Source organism: Cottoperca gobio, chromosome 17 (assembly GCF_900634415.1).
Source record: "Cottoperca gobio chromosome 17, fCotGob3.1, whole genome shotgun sequence".
Classification (NCBI taxonomy): domain Eukaryota; kingdom Metazoa; phylum Chordata; class Actinopteri; order Perciformes; family Bovichtidae; genus Cottoperca; species Cottoperca gobio.
Genome location: NC_041371.1, coordinates 12,767,262 through 12,790,395, shown reverse-complemented (window position 1 = coordinate 12,790,395; position 23,134 = coordinate 12,767,262). Strand labels below are relative to the sequence as shown.

General features: G+C 41.8%; 1 protein-coding gene across 2 annotated transcripts in view; it reads right to left on the bottom strand.

The window, feature by feature from the left end:
* Positions 1–8,063: 8,063 nt before the first annotated feature.
* Positions 8,064–23,134, bottom strand: part of ephb1 (EPH receptor B1) — a 150,562-nt gene continuing 135,491 nt past the window's right edge. For both annotated transcript variants that reach the window (XM_029452994.1, XM_029452995.1), the window contains exons 13-17: positions 16,535–16,684; positions 14,362–14,555; positions 13,050–13,205; positions 10,750–12,199; positions 8,064–8,546 (exon numbers count right to left, since the gene is read on the bottom strand). In XM_029452994.1, coding sequence (XP_029308854.1) covers positions 12,091–12,199; positions 13,050–13,205; positions 14,362–14,555; positions 16,535–16,684 — 609 coding nt within the window. In that variant the 3' untranslated portion in view covers positions 8,064–8,546; positions 10,750–12,090. The remainder of the gene's footprint in view (positions 8,547–10,749; positions 12,200–13,049; positions 13,206–14,361; positions 14,556–16,534; positions 16,685–23,134) is intronic.

Sequence of the window (23,134 nt, the reverse complement as noted above, 5' to 3'; positions counted from 1 at the left end):
GTGACTGTGCACGTGTTGGTACAGAAGTTAGTGGTATTTCTTCAGTATACTGTGACTTATTGTTCCAGTTCACAGACGCTTGCCTGGTGGGTCTAGTTTAGATTCAGTGCAGTGGTGACAAGTATATATAAACTGAGATGGCAGGTGTCAGCGAGACATCCTCAAGTGTCATGGTCTTCAGCGTAATCAGATTTTCTTTATACCACAAAAAAAAACTATTAGTTTTAAAATGACTGCCAATAGAATTTCAATTCCAGGGTGAATTTCAGTCCCTAGTACATCCCTGATTCGACTATCCTTTCACTAAGCAACATACTTTAGAGGAAGCATGCATGGTTTCCTTCCCGGTATATCTGTTTCCCTACATTGTTATTGGTGCTATCGTGTTCTCCATCATTTTCATACTATTCCCACATGGGTAGACCTTGAGTTGTGTTGTGTGCACTGATGTCCCATTGCAAAAACTTCCCCACTGTTTTTGTCTGTTCTGATTTATTATTTCCTGCATCTTATTTCCTTTATTTGATAGTTAATTAGAGAGAATACACAAAATTAGGTGAAGTAGCGATGGAGTATGACATGCAATAAAGGTCCCCAACACCTTAACCCCTAGGTAACCAGGTCACCGAGACGTTTTGTAGTGTTGATGGTAAACCTGTTGCTGCCAATCAAATCACTCTGTTTGACAAGGGAACTTATTTCTAGCCACAATGTTTAATTGACACAAGTCACAAGTCATTGGGCATGTTAGCCATCAGAACTGGGGACTGGAAGTATACATTTAATACATTTTTTTGTCAGTATGCCCACACTAGCGAGTCATAAAGCTGAATGCTGTATACTCCCTATGGAGCTCTGTAACAGCCAGTTAACAGCATCACATAAAGTACGACTGTGCAGTGTATCCCTCTTCACCAAGTGTGAATACCATTATACCAGCTGAAGTGTATCTCTGGAATGTACCTCTGAATGCTATAAGCATCTGTTAAGATGGCAGGTGCTTGTTAAGAGCAGTAATGACTGCCATTAACCAATGTTTCACTGCTCTACATAATTCTGCTTCACATGCATCACTGCTGTGTAGCGCTCGGCCAGAAGAGCGTACTTAAAGAAGTTGCTGTAAGTTTGGAGAAAAAGTGATTCACTGTGTTTTCATGATGAGGAAGGTTTTAATGAATCATCTGCAGTCATGATAATACAGGTATGTGCTGTGAGCAGAAGTACAGTGTGTCTGTCCTCTTCCACAAAAAGGGCTAAAGGCAAACTTGGTGGGAGATTTACAAATCTTTATCCCAACGCCCTCATTAGAGAGAGATCAGCGTTGTCTGTTATCATCTGCTCTCTTGCATCACCCTGTGAGGGCAGTGAAGTTAAGGGCATTGTCAAATTTCTACACAGGAAGGACACAGTTTACCTTTTGCACTTACTGAGCAAATACATCAGAAGGCCTTTCAATAATATAACAATATACCAGAGTTTCCCCTTCCATTTTCAAAGGGTTAGATGTGATAAAACACAGGGACATATCTTTACACATCACGGAAGCAGACAATGAGAGGAAAAGCTTGTAGCTTCTGGCATGGCATGCTGTGTGCACAGCTATGGCTAGAAAGGCGGAAAATGTCAGCCTATCGAATGTGCTGTGGCAGCCAAGGTTATGAGATATAAAGTTGATAATAGAGAAATGAGAGCAACGAGTGGGAAGTGGGTAACCTTCATCACTCACTATCCATCCTTTCTCCTCGTTCACCCCCTCTCCTTCTGTTCTGCAAGCCACGAAGCAAAGGAGTGCTTTTGTGTGAATTCTCTAATTAGGAAGACTTTGACGTGTGGATGTTATCCATTGTTCGTCTTCATTTTGGTGGGAAAATATTTCATTGATTTTTGCAGCAATCGAAGGCGGGCGGAGCTGTGAGGGGCTCTGTGTGGGATTATACTCTGCGGGGGGTTTCTGGGATGGATGGGCGAGCTTGTGTGTGTGTGGAAGGGGGTTAATGTCCCTCCACATAACCCCTACCCCTTCTCACCCTCTGAAAGAACCAATTACAGCTGTGATCCTTAAAGCCATCACAACTCACCTCTTGCTTCAGCTCCTATTATTGACTCTGTACCTGCCGTACAACAGCAGACTGTCTTTCTTCACATATTGTTATGATAAATCCAGCTCATTACAAACATCTGGCAAGGCTTTTGTTTATGTTCTCCCAAGTGCAAGTATGATGAAAGACGGCCATGTTTCCATAATCAACTCAAATCAAGTACTTGTTAAATGTTCTTTTGTAATCCTATCGGATACTAAACAGCAGAATGACACTAGCATTGGTTAAGGGGGGTTTACAATTTCTGTAATTTTCTTTTACAGTAAGAAAGAGGAGTCTGTAGCAGGTCGATTTTTCCCCTGTGGATTATACAGCAATCACCTGTTTCTGTCCTTTTCTCCCTCACTGTCTTCCTCCTGTCACTCTAGACTCTTTCTAAATGACACCTTACCCCTGCAGGTGCCTACGTCTCTCTGAAATGATTATGCCTACCACACAGAAGATTGCTTTTGGTAATTATATGTATCATAATTAAATTTGATGAACTCCTCCGAGACATAAAATCTCATTTGACCCAGGCGCTGCATTTCTCCTCCTATACAAAAAAAGGAGAAATGTCCTCCACTATTAAGAGAGATATACTTTGAATCTTGCAACTGACATCTTGATTAAGCAAAGCACTATTTCCACATTTACCAAATTCACTGAGGTCCATCAATAAGTTAATTATTTACCAAGGGAAATGCAAGTTCTTCATCATCACAGGGTAATGAATTGAGCAGGATGTTTTTTTTGCAAATAAATAATTTAGCTTCTAAAGCAAGAAAAAGAAGCTGAAGGTCAATAGCTGTTCAGCGAGACCACACATGGCTGCATGAGTTAGTGGGCTCCACATGTGCCCTAACACTGTTTAGAGTCAGACACAGAGCATTGTGTTCTGCTCATTTACTGTTTTTATTTCATAGTCGTGACTCTGTCTCCCTCCCTAAAAGCAGGCTGTAGACCAGTGATCCCCAAACTCAGGCCCGCGGGCCGGATACGGCCCGCCTCCACATTTGGCCCGGCCCCCTAAACAATACCAGAGACGCATTATGATTTTTTTTTCAGTCTGGCCACGCGAATCCTAGACTAGCCCCTGTCAAATAGAACGGAATAATGGCGAAAAGGTTAGGTAAGAGAAAAATTGATTCAGAATGCAGGGTATTTAACCGATTATTTTTTTGTTCAATGCAAAGAAAAGGCTGTTTGTCTCACCTGTCAAGAGGCGGTGGCGGAATTCAAAGAATACAATCTGCGCCGACACTATGAATCCCGTCACAAAGACAAGTATGATAACTTGCAAGGCCAAATGCGAGCAGACAAACTCTCAAAGTTAAAAAGTGGACTGTTAGCTCAGCTTGGTTATGTGTGGCTTTCTGGAAAACAATAAATGTTTACGTTTAGGCACCCCTGCGATCGTCACACTTTTTCTGTTACAAACTGACCCCGGCCCCCATCAGAGAAGGGAAAAGTTATGTGGCCCTCACAGGAAAAAGTTTGGGGACCCCTGCTGTAGACAAATTAACTAACAAATTCACATAACTGGTGACTGAGTGAGTGATGAAGTTATATCATCAGTCAGTCCAGTGTTAAAGTTTCCCCAATGACCGTTTGCTCTTTTAAAGTGAATAAGCGCAAACAGTCCTCTATTACGTGTGTCACCTGGAAATCGTAGGGCAACGGAAACATGAGCTGCAGTCTGAGCGTTGCCACGCGGAGTGTTATAACATGAAACGACAAGAGATGGCTGACCCCTTCTGTTGTGTGTTGACTTCAAACAAACAACCATGGCTGAGCAGTTTGATGACACTCTAATTGAACATGACCGTGCACTTATATTACAGGTCATTTAGCTGACACTTTGGTCCAAAGTTACTTACAATTAGTGCAAACAATCACGAGGATACAACTCCGAACCGCAGGAAGCTTCAAATAGGTACAACCCTTTAAGTGCAGAACAATAGCTTCAAATAAACCAAATAAAAGTGCAACATACAGAAACAATAGAATACAAACTCAACCCTTAGCTACAAATAAGCCAAACCAATGTAAGTGCAACATACAAAGAACATCATTTTATTTTTTTCTTCATTCTTTGCAGTATGTACAGCAATACATGTCCCTCGACAGACGCCATGTTTGTTTTTTTACTGTGTTCATTGGAACACTCTGATCCTTACCTCGGCTGATGCGTAAAAGCGCACATTGAGTATGTTCTCCGTACTTGCATAGACCATGTTTCTGTTCTCACAGCATTTCCACTCATTGACTGCCGCTCAGTCCCAAACTATCGCACGGCATTCACGTCCCGGCCATATACTTAGTTTAGGATGTAGTCTTAGTTTCCACTTTAAAGGTTTTTTTTAGGGGTGGAGATTTTTTCCTTAACCAAGGGTCTAAGGCAGTGGTTCTCAACCTTTTTTGGGCCAGCGCCCCCCTATCCATTATCCAGATCCCTTACCGCCCCCCCATCAAATAAAATGTAGGCTAATTGTCTCCCCTGAATTTTAATGTTGGTTATTATTCTTAGTATTTATAATTTATATATTCATCCATCATGCATCCATCGTCTACCGCTTATGCGGGGTCGGGTCGCGGGGGCACCAGCTCCAGTAAGTAACCCCAAACTTCCCTTCTCCGGGCCACATCCTCCAGGCTCCTACTGGGGGATCCTGAGGCGTTCCCAGGCCAGTGAGGAGATATAATCTCTCCACCGAGTCCTGGGTCTTCCCCGGGGTCTCTTCCCAGCTGGACGTGCCTGGAACACCTCCCTAGGGAGGCGGCCCAGGTGGCATCCTTACTAGATGCCCGAACCACCTCAACTGGGTCCTTTCAACGCAAAGGAGCGGCGGCTCTACTCAGAGTCTCTCACGGATGGCTGAGCTTCTCACCCTATCTCTAAGGGAGGACGCCACCCGTCTGAGAAAACACATTTCAGCCGCTTGTACCCGTGATCTCGTTCTTTCAGTCATGACCCAGCCTTCATGACCATAGGTGAGGGTAGGAACGAAGATTCGACCGGTAGATTGAGAGCTTTGTCTTCTGGCTCAGCTCTCTTTTCGTCACAATGGTGAGGTAAAGCGAATGTAATACCGCCCCCGCTGCTCCGATTCTCCGGCCAATCTCTCGCTCCATCGTGCCCTCACTCACACGACATCTATTGCACGTCTGTCCGTCCTGGGAGAGGGATCCCTCCTCAGTTGCTCTCCCTGATGGTTTCTTCCATTTTTCCCCCTTTAATTATGGGGTTTCATTTAGGAAGTTTTTCCTTGTGCGATGCGAGGGTCTAAGGACAGAGGGTGTCGTAACCTGTACAGTCTGTAAAGCACACTGAGACAAATGTATAATTTGTGATATTGGGCTATATAAATACATTTGATTTGATTTGATTTGATTTGATTTGATTTGATTTGATTTGATTTGAAAATGACCACAGTCACCAAATCCCAACCTGATCGAACAACCGATGGGAGTCTGATGTAAAGATCAAAAACACCAAATATGGGAATAACTTTTGGAAAAAATTGCATTTCATTCAACCAAAGTTCCAGTTTGCTGTAAAGCTGCTTTGGTGGCTCATGTGTTTTCCTTTAATTTGTCACCTATCTTTATTCTGTAATTCTTTACTTGTAAAATAATGCACATCAGAAAAAAACAGAGCTTGTGAACCATACTCAGAATCAGGTCTGCTGTGGGCTCTGTATATATGCACACAGCTTACTGAGGCCCTGCATCCACTAAGTGCTGAGATTAGATTTAGGCTTCGGACAATCTCACTAGGCCAACAACCAGTCACAACAACTCTAGTCATGTTGTGTTTTCCTTGATTTGCTAAATAAATATGTCTTTTTAAAGAATGCACACACAAGGACAAGCATTTGAGAAATACCTCCTTTCAGTTCTATCATTCCTCTCTTTTGTACTGCCAGGACACTCTTTCTCCCTTCATCTCTGTGCCCTCATCTTTGTCCCATGGTTGTAAATTCACTATGTTCCTCGGCTGTCCTTCGCTCAGTATTCACTCCAAGTTTTCTACTCCCACACTCTGATCTGCACCGCTGGATGGATTGCTTTTTCCCCCCAACTCTCTCCCGTTTTCTCTGCAGGAGTTCCCTGCTGTGCACCGATCCCTTTCTCACAGGTGATTGCTCAGGGAATATTGATTAAGGCATAGATTTGCTGCTGAGAAGTCACTTTTCAAACTTCCTGTGACTTTAATGTGAAATAAAGAGAGCTGGCTCTCTCGTCAGTGATAAACACGCTGTTACGGATGAAGTATACGTTCAAGTGAATGCTCTCCACTCTCATCTCTGTCTTCATCTCTTTGGCTTTCTGTCAGCCTCAATCGGTCTGTCTCATCCTATTTCTCTCACACACTTACACACACAATTCAGCTTTCACACCTATTGCAATGTACTCCTTGTCACGATAGCACGTATATTCCACTATCTCTCTAATTGGTTTGATTACTGTGACAAATAGATCCAATTAAGCTAAAGGCATAGGAGGAGGATACCATAAAGAATGTCACCATATCAATGATCATTACATCTGTTTAACTATTAGTGGAGCTCTACAAGTGCAATTAAAGCATCCACATGACCTTGAACTGTCTCCTGAGCAATACAGCTTCTCTTGTGAAACATTTTGTAGTATGTGAGTAGTTAAGGTTAAAGCAAGAACATATCCATTACAGAACAATTCCACTTCAACACAACGTTGACCTTATATTTTTAGATTTAGCCATCAATTCTAAGTTGTTTACATTTTACTCACCAGGGTAATTACTGAAATCTGGGAACATGGCGACATTGCTAAAAAAAAAGTCAGAGTTGGCAAGAAACAATTATTCAGACGATTAAGCAAATCTTGTTTTTGCCACACTCCCAAATCTCAGCAGTTAACAATGAGACAGTGCTATAATTACAGCTGGATGGCAATAATTACAGAAATAAGACTAAAGTTGAATAAAGCTGGACTTTCCCTTTAAAGCGGGCAAACACTAAGATATCATATTAACGTAAAGAGTAATTTAACACCCTCTGAAAATCATGTTTTTGCTCGCATCCAGTGGTTTAACGTCTCAGCTTGCAGTAGTGACGTACAGGTGTACTCCATGACCCCGGAGAGAACTGTCAATCAATGCTCCTTTTCAGCCTTGTGTAATAAGTTACTCTTTAATTAAAAAAATCTCCACGTTTTCATCAACATCATGTCAAATATCTTTTCCAGCAGACGCTTGCACCCCTTCTGCAGTGACATCATCGCTTACGCCCTAACAAAAACGACAAAGTGACGACTGAAGCACTTAGTTTTTAATATCACAAACTTTAAAAAAAAAAAAACGGAAAATGAACTGTTTCATGAATCTTGTTGGCTTCCTTTCGGTTTGGCACATCCACTGCACAGCAGTTTCCTTGCTAATATGGAGCTGGATACTATCAATCAATTAGAGTCAATAAACAGTTATGGGGGAACGCTGAGAGTTGGATACATCCCTACATCTTCCGACCCACCTCATTAACCATATCATTACTGTGCAGTATGCTTTCCAGAGTGTGTAGTGCTCTAAAAGTCTCTGGCAACTGGAATTTACGAGACTGCTGTGACTGCTTGTGTATTTGTACTGGATGTGTGTGCAAGTGTGTGTTTGAGACAAATATAAGAGTTTAAATGGGAGGATAATTTCTACTAGTTTGTCAAAATATTGTCACTTTTCTTGGAGAGTCATTTTTTGGGTCTGCGTGTTATCCTGGTGATGGCTCGTTTATTAGTGGCTGATGGCTTTTAACACATGCCGCCTGCCAGATGAACGGTGACAAAATGCAGTTTATTTCCTTAGCCATTATGAAACCAAGCATTAGACGTCACGCTCACTCACAGCGCTGACAGTAGTGTTACTGGATATTAACCCTTACTGTCCGCTTTCTTCACTTACTGATAATGAAAAGAGAATTATAGCCCATTGAATCACAGACCATGAAGTGATGCACTTGTTTTTCAAGGCGTTTATTGAGTGCATTTTAGTACAATAGTTCTCAGAAAGTTACAGCTTACAAACTCATGACACGTACTTGTCACAATTTACAAGTGGTAGCTATACAGAAACAAAAAAAATTATGTTCACGCTCTTAAACAATGTACCTGTGCACACATAAATGTCTGTACACACAAATGTGCCCGCTATGCGCACACACACACAAACACACATACGTTCATTCTCTCACGCACAAATAAACAAACTGTGACATGTGCACACTCCTATTCAGCTCCACCATCCATTGTGTACCATAGGGGGGGAGGTTGTGACTGGTATCCTGGAAAAGGTCCCATTTCACTTGTTCTTCTTGCTCTCTGGCTGACCAAAGCAATTCCAATTGTTCTTGGGGTGTGTGTGCATGTGAAAGTGTGTACATGAAGTGTATGTGTGTGCTGTTTTATATACGTGTAAATATTTGAGTCCACAGTCTGAAACAGAAGGAGGGGGAAAAAAGAGAATGGAGTAGTTTAATAAGTTTTGTACGATGTTGTATCAGGTCATTTTCAGGTGAACACAGTTCGGACGGATACAGTAAAGACAGGCATGAAATCCTCTACTAAACGGGTCGTTGGTTACTTCGACAGTTACATCACCATGAAACATTTAACAAGCTCTGTTCTTGTGTTTTGTATCAGTGTGTGATGAATGGCTTCCATGTGAAATGGCTTTCAGAGAGGGATGGCGACCCGCCTCTCCATTCATCACACTGGAGTGTCATTCCAGTCAGATATTTAGAAAGACAAACAGAGCAAATGGAGAATTACACTGTTGCATAATGAATACATTCTATCATCTCATTCACAGGCTCTTGGGTTGAAAAGTAAACACATGAGACTGAGCTGAATAGAGGACTAATGCATTCAAATTGAATCATTGGCTTTAGCGAAAGTGATTTATGCCAATCTCAAGAAGCATATGATTATATTTAGGAATACTTGGTAAATCAATGACATGGAGAATTGAAAAGAGAAAGCAATTGATTTTGCCCACGAGGCAAACTAGCAAACAATATTTTCCATTACCAAACTAAACCAAAGAATTCAAAATTATACAATAACAAAGATGTTCCCACATAAACCACAATGCAAGATGAAAGGGGCTGATTCACTTCAATGAGATAAAGCTGACTTTCATCTAACATCCTGTCTTTGTGCCACTTCTGCCCTGCGACCCCACCCTCCTGTTAACTGACTCATCCCCCGCTTTCTATCCCATATGCACACACTCCGTCAGGTCTCTGCACACTTTCTCTTCATTAAGCATCAGGCTGGAAAACAGACGTGGGCATAGCATAATTGAGGGTTCCTTAGTGTGTGTGTATTTGCTTTTTGACGTTCCCATCAGTCTCCCTCCCTGTGGCTGATCAGATGCCTGTCAGATGGGGGTCCCAGCAGGTGTTTTCACTCCTGCCTGGGCCCACTGGAGAATGGAGCCAACCATTTCTCAGGACGAGGCGGTCATGGCCCAGCCCAGCCTCAGCCCAGGACAGCTTGGTTACACCCAGGATGAACGAGCTGGATATGTGCCAGCTAGGGGGAATAGCCAGGGAGAGAAGGCAGGACAGACAGAGGAGGATGACGACTTGAGGGTGGTGAGTATACTTAATAATCTGCTAATTAACTAATCAGTCCATTAATTTTTAATTTTGGATGCAAGGTGAACCGTCTTCACTCGTGTCTCTTCAAATAGGGCCAAAAGATATCTCAGCAGCGTCACAGCTACTGCAAAGAATTGATACTACAATAGCTCATGATAATTGTCTGCTATAGCTTCATGTCAAATAAATATTACCACAGGAACATTCAGGTCAGTTTGCTTTCACTTTTAAAGGCCAGTGTTGTTATTATTTCATCAACACTTGACAAAACCTGATTTATAAAACATAACAATTCCCTAAACCCTGAGCCTGAAGCAAGCAACCTGCAAGAGAGAAAACAGTAAGCAAAACCACTGCTTCTCATGACCAAGCTGTCCTGACACCATCACATTGCAATCATAAAACACCCTCCCCAGACTTAAAAAAAAAAGAGAAATCCTCTGTCAGAACTATGATGAAAATATATTCCAAAAATCAGACAAGTCATCCACGGCATCCCTTGGGAACAATGTAGACATCTTGCAATCAAATACTACCAAAGAGTGCATTTCCAAACACCGATTCCTGCAGCTAAGAATTCTGGAGAGGTACGTATATGCATGAAAGTCTCTCTGGCACAACAGCGTTTGCGCTCAACCTGCCTACCCATATGGCAGCAGCATATAGGGAAGAGTGCATAGATTTACTCAGCAGCTTAGCTACAGCAGTCTATAGAAGGCTTTGCTACACTGTGAGCGGTGTGCCCGTGTGGGCTGTTTAAGCCTGTGTGTTCATAGGAATGGCATCAGGCGTCTGTTGGCAAACCTCACCCCAGATGCTCATTTTCACTATGTCGAGAGGTGATGCTGATTCACTCCGTTCTTTGATGAGCTACTCTCCTATGCATTTCAAACTTGCAGGGAATATTGCCTTGCCCAAGATATTTGCGGCACCCATGAGAAAGACGAACCAGATTTGCCTGAAATACAATCTACCAGATACAGAGCAATTTGATGTTAAGTAGTGTTTTTCCTGTGTGATTAGTGGGTATTTACCATATATTTGAACTGGCCAAGGCGTGGATTTTCCTTCCCCCCCTGGATGGTGTTGAGCACTCCCAACACAAACAACAACAACAGAATAAAAGGAAATAAAAAACATAAAACATATCTGTACAAGTAAGTGCTCACCAGCAAGAGACAGCATGTGTACACCCACATTAAACATGATCTCCAATAAATGGATATTTTGTCAATTATTTTAAACAGCAAATTTCATATAGATCTACAATACCAATTCTTTGCCCATAGTTCCTTTTAATGTTTTCCTCAGGTTAAGATTTAGTCAGAATGGCCATACGACCCAGTGTCCGTTGTTGTCCAAAGGAAACCAGGGCACCGTAGGGAATCTACACATTGCATGTGTCTATCACAATCTAGTCAACAAACATGTCTTTGCCAAAAATGCAAGCAGAGAGTTCTGTACATACATATTCATACATATCACCTTCAATATGAAGGTTTATTATGAAAGATATAATCATATTTAGCAAGAGATAAACATTTATATTCTCTGAATCTGGGTGGGGCTGGTTGAGAAGTCCTTTGGAAAGGCCTTCCACCCAGGTCTCCACAGGTAGTGTTAAAGTTAAAATACGAGTGGGCGGCATCTTGCTATAGTGTTAAAAACAAACAAACAGATGGTAAAAGACAAAAATATAACTGGCTCTGAATTTTCACCAGTCCATTTACGATACATTTTTCAAATTCCTCAAACGAGCAAAAGATGATGTGAAATGTGAAAATGGTGCTCCACTGTACATCCCTGTATTCTTCTCCCTCTAATTATTCCTACTGGTAATTGCTTTTTCTTCTGGGACATATTTCTGGCCAGGTCAAGGCATCTTCATTGCACACATTGACGACGGTAAAATCACAGGTCACACGTTGTTTCTAAATGGCTCACACTTCTGTTTACAGTTTTAACATCTTCTAGTCCAGATAATATAGAAGTACAATATTACTCATTTTACCATATGGTCTGAATCTGTGAGAGATTCCCTGTAGCGATGTCGGATTGTTGGAGTTATTTTGGTTTACAATGATAGGAATGGAAGTCCTTAAACACAGCAACTGATATCTGTCTTCCTTTCGTGGGTAAATGGAGAAACAGTATCAAGTCTGGACCCTGAACTCCTGGCGTGGATTACATGAAGTGTGATAGCTGTTAACCATGTGGTAGTGTAGACCCTGGTCTCCTGTTGTCATGGTAGTGGATTAGATTAAGACAATAGTCTCGACTCTGGCGTGTTCCGATGGATTGGGGGTCATTCGAGGGCTGCCATTATTGTTGGTCCTACGAATGCTGCCCGCTCCGTGGTACAGCGCCCCCTGTAGTCATGCCATAGTAGTGGGCGACTGGCTCATCTGCACCCTCATGGACTGGATATTACTGAGGATCTTCTTCTGGTGGCCTGCCAGGGTCACTCCTATTCTCAGCAAGTCCCTAGAGAGACAGAGGCAGAGCGAAAGAAAATTGGAAAGCAATAGATGAAAGGCTTTCCATCATATTCAAGATGGAATGGATCATTTGAGTATGAAGGGATTATACTAGCTAAAAATGGCAAAAATGTTCTGGTGCATTTACAGTCCTAATATCACTTTATATGAAAGGGCAATTTCAGGGTGGAAAGCTGGTGGCAATGAACATAAAACATACAATTTACAAAATGAATTATATCACTTGAGAGAAGACTTGCATGTTGCTTTGAATTGCAAAGAGACTGCATAAATGCCACCAAGCCTGGAGCATACATTTTTAATAATAAAAAAACAAAAGTAATCAGGATTTTACATTTTCACATAAATTTGTAGAGCAAGCAACATTGTTAATTAAAATGAATGAAGTGCAATATTATTATATATATTATTATATATTCTATTGGTTTCAAGCTACGGGAAATGCTGTCATGACCCACGCTTTGAAATACTCCACATAAATAGCAGCGAATAAATATGCCTCTTTAAATGTGTATTTAAAGGATTTACATACTTATCCATTTAGGAAAATTGTGCTTAGAAAATCCCTATTTATTAGATAGCAGTCATAATACTTGAAGAGCATAAATATAAATATTTTTTACCACAACGACTTTGTTATCTTCTGCTATAATTAGTTAGATTTTTATGCATTACCCCATACATGCTTTACTTCAATGCAATAATTCAAATATATGAGTCCCTGGGCGCATTCATGCTAAATATAAACGCACTTGACGTTGAGTCATTTTATTCAAGTGTGCCCATCAAGTGCCATATGGGTTTGGATCTTTTCATTTGCACACAGGTGAACTCACTCTGAGGTCATTTGAGCCACCAGCTGCAGGGAGGTAAAGCCTGAGTTGAGGAAGTTGTCTCTGTACTGGCTCATCTTGATGGCAGCGAGCCAGTCCTCTACTGAGCTGAAGGTGTTAAAGTCAGGTATGGATCTGTCCAACAGTGGCTGAGAAGGCCTGGAGGAGGAAGAGGAAGGAGCAGGTAAGTATAGAGCAGGGCTTTGATACAAAAACTATTAGGCAAGGAAGATTTGAAGAGAAGGAGAGAAACTGTTGTTATAACATTTGCCTAGGTGTGTAAGAGGATGGCTTTGGGAAGTGTTCTGATCCCTTAATCTTTTTTTTTATTTGTTATACTAATCTATCTCTCTATCTATTCTAATGTTTAACACGTAAAACATTTTTTTTTGGCATAATTAGAGAAAAACCTCCACTCCTTGGCCTGAATGCTATGTGCTTAAACTAGCTAAAAACGAAGACACCCCTCTTTACCTGGCTGATACTGTCCCTTCAATAAAGCATGCTATGGCGATGCTTCTCAGTGTCAGACATTAATAAACTGGTCACAATTAAAGAAATGGTGAACAGAGCTAAATACAGGAGGGACCTCAAAGGAAGACATTTTCCGTTGCACAAACTCAAACTCACACAGGGCCAAAAGTTCCCTTTCAACATGGCAGCAGCACAAAGCAAGCAGCCAAAACAAGTGGCTTCAGGACAAGTCTCTGAATGACCCTCAGTGGCCCAGCCAAAGCCTGGAAATTGGAATGGAAAATCTGTGGAGTAACCTGAAGCTCGCAGTTCACAGAAAGTCCACATCCAATCTGGCCGAGCTTGAGAAGATCTTCGTAATAGGGTGGAAGAAATTGCCCAAAAAAAGTGTGCAGAACTGGTACCCAATCAAATTAAAAACAAATCAAGGTCAATAGTGCCTCTACAAAATAATGACTGAACATTTTGAATATGAATGTAAATTAGATGTTTCTGTATTTTTTATTAAGACATGTTTTTACTCTATCATTACGAGGTAAAACATTTAGATAAATTGAACTTTCAAAAGCCAATATGCAGGCGTGGATGGTTGGAGTTGTAAGCAGCAGGGAAAAAAATATTCTGGGGAGGAAAAGTTTAGGCTTGATGCAATCAACAGTAATAAATTCATGTTTATTTTATGAGAGCATAAAAAGTAAGCATGTGCGTGCTGGATAGTTTGTGCAGACAGCATGTGTAAATACTGTATATATAAACAGATGAAAAGCATATTTGCGTCTGCTTAATATCCACTTCAGGCTGAATGTGCGTGTTGTGCTGTAGAAAAAGGGATTTTACTCACACAGCAGGGATGTTGGTTACAGCTTTGAGGCTGGTGGGGTTACGGATCATCTTGTCCAGGGTGCTGACGATGTCAGCGAAGCGGGGTCGTACGTTACGGTCCTTCTGCCAACAGTCCAGCATCAGCTGATGCAGAGCACTGGGGCAGTCCATAGGCGGCGGAAGACGGTAGTCCTGCTCAATGGCGTTAATCACCTGGGGGAGAAAGTGTGGGAAGGTGAAGCTCAGGTTATATTATATATATCACACTTCATACAGTAATTACAACTAATTGCTTTCAGTGACATTATTTATTTTACCACCTGGCTGGTTGTCAATAATGTACTTCATTAAAAAATAAAATACTAATTTGAGTTTGCAATGAGTAAGGACATTAAGCAGATCCACTCTGTAATCGTGACACGCTCCTTTCTGCCTCAACAACACCCCGCCCCACCCCGCCCCATACTGACACACTCCCTCTGGTCACTCAAGAGACAGTTAGCATGCAGGCCGATGTGCCCTTCCTTTTGACTCCAGCCAATCACATGCTACTCCTGAAGGACAGAGCAAGAAAAGAGACGGAAAGCAGAGCAGAGGCAGTGTCACAGTGGAAGAAAGTCGCTGGAGAATGGGCACATTGCATATAATTAACACTGTGAAGCACAGCCACTTGACCCATGTCTCTTAAAGGCTGCCCAGGCTATCCCAGCCTTGTTAGAGAGAAGCTATGACTTGAGAGTTTCAGCGAAGTCAAGGGTTGGAGTGAAGTGTTTTGTTAAGAGTTCAACAAAGTTAATTCAGAACTCGAGGCAGATTTGGAGAACCTATAATTCAATGACCACCCTTCACAGTCCACACACTGTGTGTTAGCCATAATGTATAGTTTGTAATAATTATACAAACAATGAAGTCAAGATAAATATACTAAAGTAGCTAATGCATAATCTGCAGCTATGAAGCCACTTCAAAGACACTACAAACACTAAAGATTGCCCAGATTGCTGCATTGCACATTGAAGGACCTCGTTCTCCCCCATATCCTTGTATCCATACAGTCTGTAGATGTAATCTTTTCTGAAAAATGCATAGTTGCAAGATAAGGGTCTGGTGTGAAATCAAGTGTAAAAGATACTATCATCAAAAATTAGAGGCTGCTCTGCAGGTTGCCAACTCTACCCTGGAGTCGAATGCAACTCAGCACCATCTTGACAAATGGTGCATATGGAGAAGTTGTTGTGTATGTGCATTTGAAGCATGTATGTGTGTGTGGACTGAGCAGCCGGACATGCTGAGCAGTGCCAGTCCTCTTCTCTGCATTAGTCGCCACCAGGCAGTGTTTGCTGCTGGCCCACTGAGGCAACATCTGCTGGGTTGGACGGTCCTTGTGGAGCGTGGTCCATAGAGGCCTGATGGTTGGCTGGTTGTCTCACTAAGGGAGCTTAGGGAGAGAGACCTCATAGTATGGGACTATATCCAATGGATTTGTGTGTTTGTGTCTGTGTCTGTGTGTTTGTGGGAGTCTATGTGTGGACCTTATCCAAAACGGACATGGAGAATAAAGCAGAGCTCTCAGCAATCATTCATTGCTCTCAAAAGCTGGCCAGGAAGGAAAGAGGATAGTATGAGACTGTGTCCATAATAAGTCTGCTTTCAAAGTCAGAGTCAAGGGCATCTTCAGCGATGATGCTATGAGATGAGAGCTGATAAAAAATGTGTGATTTATTACAGCTGCCTCTCTTATGAGTTATCCTTGATTGCATATCTATGGGGGGAAAAGATGGTATAACCACATCTGTACGGAAATGGGCATCCTATTAATGAGGCCGTTTATTCAGATTTTTCTTTACTGCATGGAAGTTTGGAAAAGTGATAACACTCAACTCGTAATGTTCATTTTATGATCTTTCTTCAGGATCCCATGAAATGGACACTTTAACTTCCTCGGAAAAGGTGCGTCTTCAGTAATGACGCCATGCTGTACTAGTGGGTGTAACTAAAAGTTCCACACATTATTTCGTAATTACACATTTCGACCTGTCCAATTAAAAAATAAAACTGCCTTCTTCTCCAGAACTGACAGCCCAGTTATTGCTCACGGTCTAATGTTACACCCCAACATCCTAATACATCACATTAAGAACGTAATGATATCATTTCATGTGTCTTTTGATGTCAACAAATATACCACTTACATCTTGGTTGGACATGTCCCAGTAAGGCCTCTCTCCAAATGACATCACTTCCCACATGACGATGCCGTAGCTCCACACGTCACTGGCCGAGGTGAACTTTCTGTAAGCGATGGCCTCCGGTGCTGTCCACCTCACTGGGATCTTCCCACCCTGATGAAAGGTGAAAAAAACAAAAACAAATGAGCAGAAAGTGAAATTAAAGAAATTGTTTCAAAACAGTTCATTTGTCGACATTATTTTTAGTTGTAACGCATTAAAGTCAGCAATAACCCTCAACAGCACCGTGCCTGCCTCAGCTGTCCTACTCTAACTCTTTATCCCCCTCATTCATCCAGTCTCAATCCTTCAGCAGCCAGCAGTGGCTCCCAACAGTGTTCGCCCTTCACACATCGACCAACATCACATTTAGCGTCTCCTCTCCCTCAGCCGTGTCTGAATAAAGGAAGATAGGCCCGGGCTTCTGCTCGTACATCGAGCGTGTCTGCCTGTAATTGGTACCTGGGCCTCAGGCATGCCACGCGCCCTGTTGACTGAAATTGACAGCTGCTTGTTTAAAATTCCACACACACAAATACAGAGACAGTTGGGAACATATGCACAGGCACAGACATAGATGATTGTGCGTGCACACCCATGCACACACACTACACAGCACCTCCCCTTATATCTCAGTTGAGCTCGCCACCAGTTTAATAATGCCAATTAGCAGAACCTGAGCATTTGCAGATAAGCAGCTGCTGGAAACAAACCCAAACCCAGAGAGCAACCTACACAGACCACCCTGTTCCCTGCTCGCTCTCTGAGAGGGAGACGGAGAGGGGGGGCAAGCAGGGAGAGAGACAGAGAGGGAAACGAGAGATTAGTGAGGAGAATGGGAGGCAGAAAATGGTTCCTTTGCGGTGTTTCTATACTGCAGGCAGACTTTTGAAATGCTGGAAAAGAATAATCATAAACAGGTTTACTCATGTGTATTCCTGTATGTGTGTATCTGTACCCACAGTAGGTGTTACAGGGCAGTGCTGTGTGGCACTGTACAGCTGGAGAGGCTGAGCTCTAATGAGCACCTCTTTAGAGTTCGACCTTAGAGAGGTTGCTGACTCTGAAAAGAGATTTAACATCTGACCCTGAATGCAGACTGCTGTCAGGACACAGTGCAAGACGCAAAGGCAACACTCAGCACTCACTGAGTTCTCACCAGCCAGCGGATAAAAACACATGAAGCATTGCTGGAATAAGGCGATGGTGCATTGTGTGGTTGTGTGACAGACAAAGAAAATGAGAGAACACGAAAGAAAAAAGAGAGGAAGAGATCAATAGTAGAATAAAGACTATCTAATCCCCAGCGACTTCAATGCTTTTCTCATATCTCAGAGTAGTTCATATCTGAATTGTTTCATCTAAGCTAAGACCCCAGGACACTTTCTCTTGCCCTTTCTTTTTGTCTGAGGGCAAGGGAGCTACACAGATACAAGCCAAATATCTTCCCTTAGAATGAAAAAAAGGGCCATCCTTCCTCTGCTTCCTCGGTTACTCTGTCATGGGCAATGCTTCAAGTCAATTATTTTGTTTGCACGAACGTACATGAGATGAGAAATGAAGATATAAATGCAGAATTACACAGGAAAAAATAGCTGCTTCAAGCAAAATGCTGTCTATTACAGCCTCTCTTTATCATTATTCGCTTACTCCCTCCCTCCCTCAGTGCATCTGGTCTCGTGCCCCAGGACCCTGTTGGGGATATGAGCTGAGTGTCGCTGGAATGGCCTGAACAAAGATACAGGCTTCACAAGTAGCTCCCTGTGCGCCTCCAATGGGACTTTGGTAATAACATTTCCAAGGCGGGTGAGTCAGAGGCAGCTATGCAAAACCTTAGTAATTACTGCTGTGGGCCAGTAATAGCTCTGCCAAAATCCTGCTTTAATAACATGAAGTGCTAAACAGCTCATGCATACAGCGAAGAAAGAAAAAACATTTTTTAACATTTTTTTCCCTGTAAAAAGAGCGTTAATACCAAAGGGAATGAGTTGGGGGGGAGGGGGGTAGTGGAAGTGGTGATGGAATTAAAACTGACCTAATGTCAACAAGAAAGCAGGAGTGCTTTGTGAAGCTTCGAAGCATGGGGAGAGCTCTTTGGATAGGGTACATTGTGCTGGCTACTGAAAAAGGAACAAGCTGTTTCCTGTTTGCCTTGAAGTGAAATATCGCCCCTCAAACAGAATTCACACACTCCTATTATCTCGGACAGTTAACTCTTTATGTAGAATTTGTGTAGATAAGCCAGAACGTAGCACAGTCATAACTACCGTAGTCCTTGAGAGGAGTGATCTGTAAAACTCCCTCGATAATAAAAATGAGTGACATACAGTGCCTGATTCCCCAGAGATACTGGATGGGTCTATTTTCTGGTCGGTAAATGTTGGCACTGTAAAGAAAAAATTAGTCGCCATAAGGATGAGGGGGGGGGGGATTTTAAATAAACATGCCATAAAGATACCTTACCATATGCTCTCAAAAAACATTTTCTACACTTGACATTAGCCATTTTTTTCTTTTTCTACCTTTCCAAATAAGGCATGAGGACAACACCTCCAGCCATGTTGGCACACATAATTCCCCCCTAGAACACTTTGAGCAGAAAAATAAGTGTGCTGTCAACCTAATGTCGCCAGAGTGAGATTACAGTACTGGTTCCACCTGGTTGTGACCGACTGTGACAGGTGGTGGCCAGTTATGACAGCATACGACACGTCTGGAGTGCGACTGTAACAGAGATGTGCTGGGACTGTCAGGTTGAAAAGCATCAGGGGTGAGACGAGTGTGTTCCTGTGACAGCCAGGTCCGAAAAAATGAAGGATAAACATGTGGTGGCCAGGTAATGTGTGTACTTACTGGTGTCTGTTATGGTCTCTTGGCCCAATAATATGTGTGTGTGTGTGTGTGTGTGTGTGTGTGTGTGTGTGTGTGTGTGTGTGTGTGTGTGTGTGTGTGTGTCGACACTGATACACATAGCAAGGATATGTAACACCTGTCATGTCTTTGCAGTTGCTTGAGCTATCCATCCACCAATGTGCCAAACACCTTCATGTAGACTGTCACTTACATGCTGCTGCAGAATGAAGTAAAATCTGGAGCAAATATACCTGTCAGAGTACAACGAACAGTCATCACTAACATACATTCATGTCCCAGATAAACATACTGTCAATTGAAGAAGAAAAGTCCAGTGTTTGGTCTTGTTTTTTACTCAGCGTTTTCACTTCACAGAAGCTATTTAGAGATTCAAATAAACTTTCTGCATCATCTGGAAGACACATATGTAGGTCTCCCCCCGTTCTCTCTTCTCCTCCAACTTCAGTTATCCATTTCCAAACAATGCACACTCAAATGGACTTGAGCACATTTATTTAGGCCGGGGAGAGTGCTCCATCAACATCCTCTTTATGAAATCCTGAGAGCAACGATCTGCCCTGGATGTCTGCCCAAATAGAATGAGCAAGAGAGTGAGAGAGATGGAGAGAGGCCGGGAAAGGAAGAGTGATACAGAGAGATTGGGGGAAAAATAGAGCAAGGAAAAAAAAGGGGCGGGGGGGTTGGTGACAGAGATGCTGGTTTCTCAGACACCCATGGGAATGTCTGGTGGAGAGAAGGACACAGGTCTTCCACCATATATACCACATATACAATGGAGTCATGCAAAACTTAGAGGAACGTTTTGCGGGAAAGTATTTGTCAAAATTGTATTTTGTGTTCCAAAAGATCCCAAACAGTCTCACATTAGGCTGGAGACAGTTTGAGACTTTTTAGATTTAACTAACAAACAAATTCTGAGAATGTCTCAAAAGTGCGTGGGAAGATAACTGAAGGGAATGAAAAGAAATACCATACACCCAGAATAGCCCCCCCATAATTGCTTTACTTCTGAAAAATAATGAAATTGTGATCCAGATTAAAATACATATGCTTCATATCGCCGGGAACCTTCTGATCCCATTTCAAAAATAACTGCTTTGAGGAACTGAAATCCATTCAGGTTACAGTATAAATTATAACACAACATAGCACGACAGAAACAGATATTCTACGATTGTATTGACACATTTCATGTATCCCTTATTATTTACAGAGAAAAATAAGATAATCATGCAATTTACCAGTGTACCACTACACATACACCTCTATAATCTAATAATGATTGTAATAAAGTTTGTTAGCTAGCAACAGTTGTTGTTTCAATAAAATCAACTAGATATTATACAGTAAAGACTGGAAATGAGAAATCTGCATTTCTTCAGTCCAGAGTCGAGGACAAAATGTTTAAAAACAAGACGTTTGAGTGGTGACTCTGACACAGTTATACTGTATGCTATGTGCATACTAGACAAGTAGCACACCACACATAATTCACTGTTATAGCTTTGGGCAAATGTTCAACATCTTGTTGGCTTTACAAACCGAATGTGTTCATCTCCATCTCAATACCTAAATACACAGGCCGCGTTATGCCATTCATTGGCTTATTTTATCCTTCACACTTTTTAGGTTGCTAAAGCTCCTCTAGCTTAAATATATGTTAAGGCTATGAAACTCCTTTTTTAACCGTAACGGCTATACGCCTACAATGCCATACAGCGGAGAAGGTGCCATAGCAACCTTACCCTGCAGATGTGTTGATCTTAAGGTTGTTCGCAATATTTTTGTGCTCCTCTATTTTAATGTGTATGCACTATCTAGACTTCTCTCAGAAAAAGCCAGACTCAACTATGGTCAACTAGGTTGCCATGTTTCCAAACGCTTTCTTTCTTGTTCACTCCATTCCCCAGCATCATTAGCAACTAAACCTAGAAAGTACCAAGAACCATGCTAACATTAGACTTCTTCACAGGACAGTGGGCAATTAGTTTTTTGACAGCCTCATCAAACTGTAACAACACCTCAATAAGCATTATCTTTCCTTTAATGATGAGGCTAATATTGTTTCTCATGTTGCTAAAGCTACTGGGAAGGTAGATAAGAAGGCCCCTTTAATGAGAACAAAAGCAATGGTCTTCTTTTATTGTGAAGACCTTTAAAAGCTTCATATTTGGAAGTTACTGCTTTGATTTCACAACAAATTAAATATCCCTTTTGTGACACTGAAATCTGCAGTATAGTGCTATTATGGAGACCCTGGCTTACCAACAGAAAAGTTATCTCTTTCACTGATTTAGTATTTCACAAACCACCTCATTGTGAATCCTGTTCAGATGCAAATGCAGTCCAACAGCCACAGATGGCAAATCAATGCCCACCTTATACTGACTCTGGCAAACACGACAGAAGGTATAAATCAAGGCGGAGTGCTTTGGACGGTTGCTCCCTCTTTGATGCAGGGACAAGGTATGGATCGTGTTACTTTATTGTTTTCAGAAGCTACAGTATACCTCCTCCATATTCATATTCATTTGCATTCCTGGATATTTTCTGCTGTTACATTTATCACAAGCCTGAGCAAATGAAACTCTACAATCTGAATAAAATTAGCCTGGAAACATCTTAATTAGTTTCAAATACAAAAACCAAGAGAAGAAATCAAACCAAGGTAGGGGTAGCGTGTTTAGGTTTCTGCTGCAATAATGAATGAGTGTGACTGGGGTTCTATTCCCAGCAGCAGCAGCGACTCTAGCTTGGCAGGACACTCGGGTGGGAAGCCAGATGGGGATCATGCTTGGTTACTGCAGTGGTGACTCATACTTATGGGGGGTGGGGAAGTGGAGGATCTGTGCAGGAGAGCGTAAAACTCTCTTCATGCTCTCCCAATAAAACTGGCAGATGAAAGTAAGTACCTGGCATGTGTATGTACTAGTCTACACCCTCCACAAGATAAAAAAGGGAGTTTGAAACTGCAGGGTATTGTGGGAAATGCCAACAATTACATTGGGGAGAAAAGTGCTCTGATGTTCCTACCACATATCACATGACATCCAGAGCAACTCGTACATTTGGAGGTATCAGCCCGAGGTTGTTTTCCCAAACAAACTGATACTATATCAAGCTACTGATACTATATCAAGCTACAGCTGCAAACTATAGCCTGTGAGAGTTGGAGAAAACATGAATCCAATTGTGTGATGTTCTAGCCACAAATACATACACATTTGTGACAGTAAAGGCTTGTGGAAATATGGAGGCAGAATAACGAACTTCTGTGCATCATCAAAGATAATCAGTGAATTACATCTCCCTTGACTTAAAACATTTTTTTTTTAGGGCTGTCGAATTAACGCGTTGATTGCGATTAATTAATTACAGAAAAAATAACGCGACAAAAATATTAATGCAGATTAATCGTGCTTCTAGATGCCCCTCACTTTTGCTCCGACTGCACGGAGCACAGAGCTCTCACAGCAAATATTGATATATGCGATTAATTAATCACAAAGCTTGTAAATTATTAGATTCATTTTTTTAAATCGCTTGAGAGCCCTAGTTTTTTTTTTATATTACAAAGAGTAATCTCAACGGGGGCGTTCAGAGAGTATACACCATGAATTAATTGGAATTAATCGTAAAAACGTACGCTTTGGTCGGGACTTGGACCAACAGCTGGCTGGTGCATTCAAA